The sequence below is a fragment of the Plutella xylostella genome, chromosome 5 (genome assembly GCF_932276165.1).
Source record: "Plutella xylostella chromosome 5, ilPluXylo3.1, whole genome shotgun sequence".
Taxonomy (NCBI): domain Eukaryota; kingdom Metazoa; phylum Arthropoda; class Insecta; order Lepidoptera; family Plutellidae; genus Plutella; species Plutella xylostella.
In genome coordinates this window covers 2,523,269-2,535,600 of record NC_063985.1, presented here as the reverse complement: position 1 = coordinate 2,535,600, position 12,332 = coordinate 2,523,269, and the positions used below count along the sequence as shown (strand labels likewise).

The following is a 12,332-nucleotide window of genomic DNA, read 5'->3' as shown; positions in this document are numbered from 1 at the left end:
CCGACAACTCTCAGCACAAGCTTGCTAGGGTTCACCATCCCGCACTAGGCCAGCGTGGTGGACTAGGCCTAAAACCCTTCCTTCATTGACCCTTACCCCAGCAGTGGTGGGGACGTGATGGGTTGTTGTGATGATGATATTGATAACACCCTATCTGCGGTCCTCGCTATAAACCTGCTATGCTATAAACACATATTATACTTACCTATGTGTATCTTATCAAAGTATCATCTGAAACTGGCAATACTTTCGGAAATAATTTAAGTCTCTGTCCTCGGGCTTCCTCATCCAGCCGCTACAGGCTATCTGTATGAACGTCGGTCCGGCAGGATGGAGGGAGTATCGTCCCATGCCCATGCCAACGACAGTGCGTCGAAGACTCGCAAGATCTCTCAACGATATAATTTAGTAAGCTAAGTCCAACACTCCACTTAAGAACTTTCTGATTTTCTAATCTGACACGAAGTTCATCACTCAGTTTTTTTAGCTCAGGTTATTCCAATGGCTACAATGCAGTATGCAAACAGTGTAAACAAGTATAAAATGGAAAGCGTTCCTATATACACTCACGGGCAATGAAAAGTTCCCACTGAGAAAAGCACCAAATTATTCGTAAACGGAAATGGCAAGCTTAATAACGCCTTGTGCAAAATTAAAGTACATTTAACAGAGCATCAAGTTATTGCCATCATTGAAAAAATTGGGGTCGTTTGGCGCTTTGGCGTCGGAATTTTGTAAGTGGAACTATTTCATTGCCCGTCAGTGTAGTAGGCAAACTGTTTGCCGTCGACTGAGTTAGGAGGGTTTAGTGTGCCGAGTGTTCACAATTTGCTAACTTTGATCTCACTGTCACCTATAGGTATGAATGAGCAGTTTGTGTACTGTGAAGGCAGCCTAAAGAGGCTAAAAGAGTCGTTTGTTATGACTTATGATCTAGTAAACAGGAATCAAACTCAAGTAAGTACCTTGAAAATCTAGCGCAAACTCCTCATATTGACAAAAATGCGTTTTACTACGCAAGGTGTTTAATAAATTGAACTTCTAATTATAAACAATGTATCGATTTACAAAACTCAAATTACACTAATATTAACTACAAATAATCGATAAATTTTCAATAATAGGTAGTTAAAACGCTGATTGAGATTTTACTATGTTGTTTACGAGACAAATGATGCAATATTTTATTTATTATGATCAATCTCCAAAATTGAAAATTTTATCACTTCTATTATTTTTACAGGAACCAAACCAAACTTGTATTGTGTATACCTCTTCAAACGATTTAAGGGTACTTAAATATACTTTCTTAGTTAGTTAAGTAATATAATTATGTAGGTACTTATAGGTACCTAATTACTGCCTACACTACCTACATAGTTACGTGCATTATGAGACTGAAAATGAGATCAACCATGTAAGAACTTACTTACATACTTAGTACTCATGTCATGTATCAGTTGTGTGAGGTGATAGTAAGTAAGTATTCTTACTCTCACTTTGAATAACGGGTAAGGTAGGTTTTCGATGTTATTTCAGGGTTCCGTCGCGTCGTGGTATTATATTGTATCATTTATTTCTTCAATCTAGAGGTAACTCAGGTAAGTACTTACTTATATTTATTTTGGCACTAAAACTGATGATCCCAGTCTCACGACCGTACCAAGTGATGGAATCTAATTTATTGCCAATCAATAATACTAAAATAAATCGATAAGGTTTATTATAATAAGCAAGTATTATAAGTACTTAATTGGAGGTATTAATATACACACTGTCCACACATTGGTACTCAACAATTTTTTATTAAGGGTCACAAACACGTTTAAGTCATGGTGTCGCGGGCCACAAGCAAAATTTACCGTGGAAGAGCCACGCTCCGGCATGAAGGGCCCGTCCGCCGGAGTAATACCAGAATACCACGGCCTCACAGAAAACCGACGTGAAGGAGTGAAATTAGGCCGTCTCTTGCGCTCACTGGAACGCACCGACCCACCCTATTCGCAATTGTTTTACTAATGAATAAGTTAAATAAATGTTTGGATCGATTGTATGATAGAATTAAAAATACACATTTAAAAAATACATAAGTACCTACAGACGAATCGAGAACCTTTTTAGAAATCGGTAAAATTGTAAGTATTTACTAACTATTAGTTGATAGGTAGACTTAGCCGTAGCTACTACGGAACCACTCATCAAAGCAGAAGGCAATACATTTTGCTCAATTTTAAAATCCTTCGATTCATCATCTGACCTACTAACCAGAGTGTAAACTGAGCAGAATAACGGTGAAGGAGTTATTGGAGGTAGCTGACCTCCTTGCTGTACCGTAACAATGACACTGGCCGGTTGGCCACCGATGAATTTGGTGAAATTTAAAAACAAAGCAAGACCGGAGAAAATTTAAACTTTTTCGTTCTGCTTAATTAAATTAAGTAATAACCAGTGAGTGGTAGGTACAACGGTGCAAGTACATACTTAGTTGTATTACAGTTACCGCTTTTGAACGAGTGTAAAAGGAGTAGGAGTAATAAGTAATATAATAGACACCTACTAAAGAAAACCTGGGCCAACTAATTTTAGCATTTGTTAACTTTGTGTAGGACCGGCAAATAGTTATAAACACCAATAAATTATATTGTCAGTTGGTTTTTTCAAATTCATAATTTTCCGCTGAAATGGTCTCTTCTAAACCACTCATGGGTGTTTTCGGTTAAATATTTTCGCTTAAAATAGTCTACGAGAAAGACTACTTTAAACTTATGTAATTTTATTTTAAAATATAAGTACTTATACGAGAACATTAGTTATTGCTGGATCATCTATAAAAACCTTCTCAGCTGTCGAATATGCCTGCCCCATATGGGCAAGGTCCGCGCATGCTAGAGAAGTAGATGTTGCTCTTAACGACACAGTTCGTATAGTTACGGGATGCCTCAAACCGACACCGCTCCACAAACTCTACTCTCTGGCTGGGATAGCACCCCCTAGCATACGGCGTAAAGTGGCATGTTCTGTTGAGAAAGCCAAACAAGAATGCGACTCCAGACATCCACTTTACTCACATAATGCCGCACCTTCCCGCCTTAAGAGCCGCAAAGCGTTTCTAAATAGTGAGATGTCCTTAACGGATGAAAACCCACAAAACGCAAGGCTAAGGCTCTGGGAGGAAAAGCAGCCCCAGGATCCTTTCCTACCTCTTGAGGAAAAACTTGCTCCCGGTAACAGTCTTCCCTGGCACATCTGGAAGACTCTAAATCGGTTGCGAGCAGAGGTAGGCTGCTGCAAGGACAATCTCTGTAAGTGGGGCTATACCGTTGGTACCAACCTATGCGACTGTGGTACCGCCCCCCAGACTATGGAGCATTTATTCTCCTGTCCCCTGTGCCCTTCCACCTGCACACGGGAAGACTTACTCCAGGCCAACCAGAATGCTATCAAAGTTGCTTCTTTTTGGTCTGGACAAATATAAAAAATCGCATTTCACTGACACGAAAGAAGAAGAATCTATAAAAAATAAATCTTTCAAGACTTAGAATTTCCACGTTATGCGGCTCAATTTACATTGCGTGTATGACTAACTCACATACTTACCTATGTAGATTGCTACCTACTGAAGTATTAAATACACACAATTACACATTAATAAAAAATGTAGGTACCTAATTAAAGTATTGTCTGCCGTGCATATGACTCAGTCCAAGAGATTTCTTAGTAGAGTTTCAGTTAGGTAAGCCCGAACATGCGATTTGGGTAGAATTTGCGAAGTTGCAAAATATATTTTTTCTGAGTAAAAGGCTGAACGCTCATCTAGTCACATAGGCACATGGTAATCTAGGAATTTTAATATTTCTCTGAATGCTAACTTTTTTTTTCAATAACCTACATTTGATTATAGAAAACAATGCTTGTTACCAACGACGTAACATTTCAATAATACTGAAATATTCAAAGAATATCTAAAAAATAAAAATAACTCATTTCAAAACGAGTAAGTAGGTACCATACCCTATCTTATTGTTAGTCGACCACCTAGGGTCCAGGATAACTACCGTTTTAACGAAGGTCGCTGAATCACCATCCTAAAACTTTCAACAGCCTCTCTCGCAGGTGAAATTATTTCACAATAATAAATTTATTTGCACGTGTTTGTTCCTTCCGGGTCACAGCGCTCAGCTGTCTCAGATGAGTGAGATGACACATGAATCACACGATGTAAAGGCGCCTGGGGGGTCACTCACTAAAGCCGCCCTAAATCGACAAACGAATGAACCAGAATGATCACGCAATCGATACGGTTAATGCAATCGAATAGAGTCGTAGTTAGCGCAGTCGTTTTGTTGTCCCTATAAGCTTTGGAATTAAGCTTAGCTGTCAAAATATGCAAGCTGAAGTGGCAGTAGGCTGGTTATATCTGCTGAAGAACCGATAACCGTTGGAGTAGACGCGATCTCGAGTGGAGACCACTAACGCAGCGTGGGACGCCCTCCTGCCCGCTGGACTGACGACCTTAGGCGAGTAGCCGGTAGTGGTTGGATGAGGAAGGCCGAGGACCGAGTATTGTGGCGCTCCTTGGGAGAGACCTATGTCCAGCAGTCAGAGTTGATGATTATTGGCTGATGATGAAGCTTTGGAATGCAGTGCTAACCAGAACCCTATCGCGTTGTTTTTGGATTGCATGACCGCTCTCGTTCGTTAGTTCGTTCGACTTTGGTAACCCCCCTGTTACTGTAGGTAGGCATAGCACACATGGGCGTTGTCATATAAAAATAAAAGACCCAGTTACTGTAAACACTACCATATGGAGAAAGTGGAGCAATGGCACGAGCCAATTGTAAAGAAATTAGTCGTAGGCACTTAGTAAGTTTGTACCGTTACTTTGAAACCTGAATCGTTTCTATTATGATTTTTCAAGGTCTTTGTCAAATGCTTTATGATGTTATAACTTATTAACGATATATAACTAGTTATGCTGCTACTGCGTAAGAAATCTAAAAAAACATAGATAGGTTACCTATTTTTTTTATTGTATTTGCTTTTATAGTCCGCCTAGGATCGTCTTAGATGCCATGATGGTGAAAAAATAACTATGGCTCAGGGGCTCAGCACTCATCAGCCCGAATCTAAACTGCTCGACATAGGCCTTTTACAAAGAGACTCGTCTACTTCATCGGTCATCATCGGCTCTTCAGCAGCTTACGGAATTTATAACATCACTAGCTGTTCCCGCGCGCTTCGCTTCGCCTTAAAAAGTTTTCCCGTGGGAATTCCGGGATAAAAAGTAGCCTATGTTATTTCCCAGAGTCTAGAGTTTAGACCATCCATACCAAATTTCATTTTAATCCGTTCAGTACTTTTTTCGTGAAAGCGTAACAGCAGGCAGACAGACACAGTTACTTTCGCACTTATAATATTAGTTAAGATTCCTACTGAGTATAATGGTCGGCGCTTATCATCCTTCACTCTCATCCTATCACTCACTACCATTATCACTTTCTATGAACACATATCTTTGCATTTTCTACGTTGCCGTACCGCATTCCTTTGCTGTAAACTTTTGGTACCTAGTTCGGGAAGGTAACTTTAGTTTAAGTTTGCTTACTTAGTGATATCATTATGGATCGAATGGTTGAACTTTAGGCCCCTATCGGTACCTATCATATTTACGCAGTAGGTATTTGATGGATTTTGTTATTGATTCTGTTACCTGGAACTACGAACGCATTTTCTCTGTCATGACTCATGTTCATGATTCAGTATGTCCCATATTTGGGTAGAATTTCACTACACTTCTACACTCATAAGTACATTTAAACAAAATCCACCCTTTGCACGATTCAGCCAACATGAAAAAAAGTTATTCCAAGGGAACCTTTTTATAGTTTTAAGTACCTACTTACTACGTTTTGCTATTGTAGGACAAAACAATACAAGTTCACAAAGAACCTTGAAAATTATTATGAAAACTTGTGTTCAGTTATCTATAAACTGAATATGCTTGGATTGTGTAGCTTCCGTTTAGGTACCTACTTACCTACTGAAATTCGGAGGCTATAAGTAACTATATAAATGTAGGTTGGTAACTCTGCCTCTACTTTACATAATGGTACTTAGGTGATTATTTAATGATAATTACATAAGTATTGAAAGTAATAAAAGCCTAAGTGATAATTATTTCCTATTTATATTTATACATAGGTATATTACACAGCCATAAAACATAACATAATGTTTCCTTTTGCCAATCTCTTCCAGAAGATTGCAGTCGCATTCATAGTCGAAGCTATGCATATTGCATACCAAACTTCGCAAATGTAATCTCTGGAAGCGCGGGCTACTGCTTCGTAAATAGCATGAGGCTAAATTAGTCCTTCGCATATACCATGATCCTGCGAGCAGCTGGCACACATAACACATACCACGAACACATCGTCTCTCAAACTTTGTCATCCTTTGAAATATTATGGGACTATGTACTACGCAGAGGTAGAACTTCAATTGTTATTTAGGTGAAGATAGATCACGTTGCAAACATCAAATTTAACGGACACCGTATCTTTTAATCGCGGTGCTACCGTGTTATGGCTTTTAGGAACTGTAGAAGTAAATGGATAGTATGATAGTAGGTAGATTTATGTAGGTACTAGGTATGGTACTTTCGAAATGTCCAATCAAGTTTAGTAAAATCTATTTCACAACTTATTGAAAATCAATAATCTCACCTTTATAAAAAAAAATATAATGTTTTATCATAGAAGATAGAAAAGAGGGGTGATACCTAGTTAGCATTTTAAGAATCGTCGTTACGAAGAATAAAAGATAAGTAGATATACTTACTTATTTTTTCAAACATAGCATGTGTTAATATTTGCTTAGCAAAATTCCTAGTACTTTAGGTAATAGGCAATCAAGCAACCTATTTCGAGCCTATTTCTTAGATACTTACTTGAAAGATAATTAATTTATAACTGAAAAGTGTGATGCGCATCGCTTCAGTTAGGAGCAGAAGTTATCGAAAGTTTGACACAGCTCGGCCGGACTTCGCGCCACTCGCCCGCCTCCCTCACACCGACAAAGTTTTGAATTTGCCGCGGCAGTGCTCCCGCGCCCGCGTCTTGAAACGAACGAATCGATAAACTTTACTTTTCCGCAGCACTGACTGGAGGCTGTATGGCGCGTGTTGTTTTGTTTTGTTTTGATTCTCGTTTTTATTTTAGTGTTGATTTAAAACTGGATTTTGAAGAACTATAGCTTTGTTAGTGGTGCGAATCTATTTCTATTTATTTAGTTTAAATGGCCTAGTGTTCAGTTATTGCCGGTATGTATAAAATTTACATATTTCCGTCAGGAATTTGCGGTTATCTGGTGGTTGTGTTAACTTTACTTTATAACATTGTTTCCTTTGTTTAGGGACGTCGACGCCCACGCCGCATGTAGCATATAGTACTACGTTATCGTAGTATAGATTACGTTGTATCATAAACTATGGATGGGGACAGAAAAATAAACATAAGCGAGGGTGTTCCCCTCAATGCTTCAGGTGCGGCCAAAATTTATATGAATACCGGTAACAATACCAAAGTTAACTCTCCAAATGGTACTGTTATTCATCTACAAACAGGTGATTATCAGTTACTCAATCTTACTTTATTTACATAATTAAAAACGCGACAATCAGCATATTCATTGAGTTGTATTTATTATAGAGAAGCGTTCGCCGGCCGATGTGGACCTGCACATCAACACCACCTTCTCCATCGCGTCGTCCAGGAAGATCAAGCTCCTGTTTGTGCTGAACTTCCTGCTGAGCATCCTGTGCATGGCCATGAGCTGCTCCGTGGCCTTCTACTACTGGAGCGAGCTGTCCGCCATCCGCGCGCAGCTCGACGCCGTCAAGGACCAGCTCATCATGTACAACCTGCAGGGCCTCGGCCCCAGGCAAGACCCCGTCCAGGCTGATGCCCTGGTGTCCTTCCCCCGCCCGCAGCTCCGCCCCAGGGACAGGGAGGCCAGAATGGATGGAGATAAAATACCAAATACTAAGAAGTTTTATGTTGAAGATCTTGGAGATGACATGCTCTTTGTGGACTCCAGGAAAAAGAGCCCGGACTCTAACAGAGTGCCCGATGACAAGTTACCATTTGTACCGCCCCAAAGAGGTACAGCCCAGAACTTTATCTATTGTATTTATGTTCACTATATTTTTATGTTAAATAGAGTTAAACCATGTATTTATTTACATTTCCAGATTTGCTAGTTGCACACTTCAATGGTGCTATGAATGAAGTGAACCTGGGAACCAAAGGTGAGATTAATACCTACAGTAGCTATTAATAGCAAATTAATATTTTAAAATCATACAACAATATCAGTTTACAGTTTGTATCATCACTTCTATGATAAAGCACTTGTTGGAAGTGGCTGCATTTATTGTTTACTCAAGCACTTGTTCTACATTTTTATATAATTTACAATCACCTGCATTCCCACTCCATATGGCTTCAAGTATGCGAACTATACCTACACAGTAATGTCTGACAGGATATACTTTATTATTATGCCGCACAATGCATAACTATTTACATAAAATGTGCTTGCCAACTATCAGACTTGAATAGAACATTGTTTACAAACAATTATCAATCTTAAATCTGTGTCATAAAGATGTTAATGTTTCGCCACATGGCAATTACATTTTAGCTCAGCTGACTTGGGACTTTATAGAATTGTTTAGTAATTTACTAACTGGACTATGTTTCTTGGAGTCTCAAGGGGTAATTAAAGTCCAGACATTCAGACAATATCCTTTTTTTGTTAAATTCCAATGGGGAAAGAAAGGGGGTTATTTTCAGCATGTTGATTCAAACAAGTAACTGTGTCGCAACACTCGCAAAATGGAAGGGTATGCACTTCTAAACTGATTGCTAAATAATTATGCCAGTGCCTGGCTAGATTAGAACTTGATTAGAACAAAGAAAGTCAGATTACTTTCAAGTATTTAAACCTATTTGTTACAAACCTACTTAACTTTCTTGTCTGATCAATTATTATTATCTAAGTGTGTCTAATGAACATTTATATCATTAAGATTATATGAGATAAGATTAGGTAGTTGTGAGTAAACACCATAGGTACAGTTGGCCAAATGTAAACTTTTATGTATAATTATTATACTTTTAAATAAATATGTATCAAGTCAGAGCAAAACTAACATAAAACTTACACGAAATCTACAATTCAGTCATTGGGTGCTCTGGGTAGAAAAACTATATTAAAAACTATTTTATTTTTTATTTCAGCCATAGTGGGACCATGGTACCGGGATGCCGACATCTCCTCCAAACACAGTGAAGACAAGATAGAGCTGACTAACTATGAATATGTCACCATCAAGGAAGATGGCCTTTATTTAATTTATGCCCAAGTAAGTAAAACATTCTTATATTCTAAAAACAGTCAGTTATGACTTTTTACTTTGCCTAATCTTGTATATCTCTTCATGACATATTCTATCCTTTAGGTATTCAGTCAAAAAATAGGTAGTCATTTTGCTAGCTATGTTTTTTATAAAATAATTTTGGAAGTTTACATTTAGTAGAGGGCTTGTGTGTACAGACTGATAGTCGTCGATAATATGTATAATAATAATACATACTATCACAAAGAGGATAATGTATTATTATTATACATACCTATAATACACATATCTATCATAAACAATGTAATCGGTTACCTCAATGCTTCACTACTTATGAATCACAAATTAAATGCAATAACAGTAAAAACAGAGTCATACTCACTACGCGTCGGATTGGAAACAGACACTTCAGCATTGTACTTGACCCCATAACATGTCCGCTGGTCGCGATAAACAACCATAGCCTTGAGGCGGCCGTCCTCATGGCATAGACAACAGACAACACTGTCCAATCTTGCGCATGTTTGTCTTCGAAGTTCGAAGGCTCAAGACTGCAAGGTTTTTCTACACATACAGTCCATCGAAAATTAATGGATTGGAGAGCTATGTTAAATACCTTACATAATAACATTTTGGTCAGTGGACATCTTAGCCGTTTGGATTAGACGCATTCCAAATCGACATGAAAATTATGCGATTCCAAAGCAACATACAAATCCACCACCCCTTTTAAGACTGTTTCTGCCAGGTACCTCACAATACCGTTCCAACATTCCAGGTAGTCTACCTCAGCCACGCGCCAAACTCCTACTTCATATTCGCGCGGCAAAACCAGTCCAACGACAAATCCCGCCTTCTGACGTCATGCGCCACTGGAGACGACTCCAGTAAACGACCACTCATCAACTCTCAGCTATCCTGCTCGGTGCAGACCGTGGCTAGGCTTTACAAGGGAGATATAGTTAATATAGCACAGAGAGAACAAAACAGAACACTCTGGTTAAGGCCCGGCTACACATACTTCGGCTTTATCAAACTTAGTTCCTAATATGGCTGTGTTATTACTTTAAGTGGACTTTGAGTTTGGATCTGTTGCGCGATCGGTTTGGAAGGTTTGCTGTGAAGGGAACTTTGTTTATATTGTTAAGATCTACTTTTTGAAAATACGTTTTCAGAATATGTGGTCTTACGATGTAGTTAAACAAAACAGTAAAGATATCTGTGACTATATTATGTAGGTTTGTGTGGAATGTATGAAAGTAAAGTAGAGACGATGCTACTTAATTTGGTACACTACGTACCCATGTATTTTTAAATGAGTATTTGTGAAATGTAATTGAAATTATTACGCAATTGGATGTTGTGTTAAATGTGCCATAAATAAATAATTGAATAAGAGCTGAATGGATTACCTAATAACAAATATGTATCGCGATTTTAATGTGGTATTTGGAGATTATCATTGCAAAACAAATTAATCTCGTTCAGATTGACGGTATTTCATAATAATTTACATGCCTAAGATATTGGGTTTGATACTTGTATATTTTGAGAACTTTGATAATATTTTTTGATATTAGTCTATTTATAAGTTTGTGATCTCCTCATTGGTTACGGAATCCCACTCAAAAAGTACCAAATTAGATGTATGATGATGTTATTGCAATATCTTGTTAATTACGTAGTACAACCTTATTATGCATCTCTCATGACTCTTTAAGCCAGGCATGAGCTTAACCTCTCTTGGGCCACCCTGCCCTTGTTTGGCTACGTTCATGCATGTAGATGTCTGATAGATATATGAGATAGTTTGCGTGGCAGTAAATTAAGTGTTAAGTTGCTCAAAAACGCATTTGCTACTAGTACTTCCATTTTACTATATTGGTACACTTTTATTATTTTTAAGTAATTAAGATCATAGATCTTCGTAATTATTGTTAAGTTTGGCGTAAAATGAATGTCCTTGTGATTAATAATAACAGTCTATTTGTAATAATGGTGCTGATTTGTATAAATAATATGTTATTGTTCGTTTTGTCTGTACTATACTAATGCAAGGAAATATATGCCTTATTTTTAAAATACTTGGTAGCTGTGTTTTGTTAACAATAATTTTGTTATGATCATGGAGTTAAAATGGCACCCTAAGACTTGAGTTTGAGAGATTAGCTAGTGCTATTAGTCCAGTTTTATATGTACCTATTATATCCTCTCATTATTTGATAGATATTATATTCTACTTGAATAGGTGCATAGAATGAGGTGCAATAAAATTAAGCTTCAAGTATTTATGTAGGTATTGCCATATCACATCCAGAAATTAGTCGTAAGTTTTTTATGTGATTTAGGGTTAGCAATCGTAGTTTCGTCTACATAATAATGCTAAGAATTCATATGCATATCAGTCAATATATGTAGATTTGTAATTATAATTGTACAGTCTTCTAGCTTGAAGTCTGTAATTGTATCGTGGATAATGTTAAATATGTAATTGTATTGAAAGTTGTCAACTTGTTATTCAACACCCGTCCACGAATAAAGCGACTTTTCTTATTCTTGTGTTTTTTATGTACTTATTAGATTGTGACTGACCTGACATTCCGTACCAACTTAGTTGTTAATTATAATCTTGTTATAATAAAAGAGCAGGTACTACGCGCATTATACTTAATGCAATGAAAACTAAATTGGTAATTCTTTTAGCTTATGTGATGCTAAATAAATAACCTAAGTGGACATCGTGGTGAAAGGATACGAACCTAGAATGTAGAAAATGCTAAAAACGGCCGTTTCTGGCGGAAAACGCAATTATATTATGTGAAACGTGGCAGTTTTAGGAAATAAAGTAGATGTAAGATGTTCATCAATCTATTGGCTATTTTAGAATCTAAATACTCTGATGATGTGGTAT

General features: G+C 37.6%; 1 protein-coding gene across 2 annotated transcripts; it reads left to right on the top strand.

Moving 5' to 3' along the window:
- The first annotated feature begins 7,004 nt into the window (after positions 1–7,004).
- Positions 7,005–11,974, top strand: LOC105391416. Of its 2 annotated transcripts, none has more exons than XM_011562891.3 (6): positions 7,005–7,321; positions 7,414–7,543; positions 7,710–8,162; positions 8,252–8,308; positions 9,303–9,427; positions 10,200–11,974. In XM_011562891.3, the coding sequence occupies exons 2-6, from the start codon at positions 7,489–7,491 to the stop codon at positions 10,467–10,469; spliced, it is 960 nt and encodes a 319-aa protein (XP_011561193.3). In that variant the 5' UTR covers positions 7,005–7,321; positions 7,414–7,488; the 3' UTR covers positions 10,470–11,974. The 2 variants fall into 2 exon arrangements, with proteins under 2 accessions (XP_011561193.3, XP_011561187.3); XM_011562885.3 differs by having other exon boundaries at positions 7,008–7,321; positions 7,414–7,624.
- Positions 11,975–12,332: the final 358 nt, after the last annotated feature.

Coding starts and splice junctions, on each gene's coding strand:
- LOC105391416 (XM_011562885.3), top strand. CDS start 7,489: ATGGATGGGGACAGAAAAATAAACATAAGCGAGGGTGTTCCCCTCAAT. Junction 8,163..8,251: donor ATTTGTACCGCCCCAAAGAG/GTACAGCCCAGA, acceptor TTACATTTCCAG/ATTTGCTAGTTGCACACTTC. Junction 9,428..10,199: donor TTTATTTAATTTATGCCCAA/GTAAGTAAAACA, acceptor CCAACATTCCAG/GTAGTCTACCTCAGCCACGC.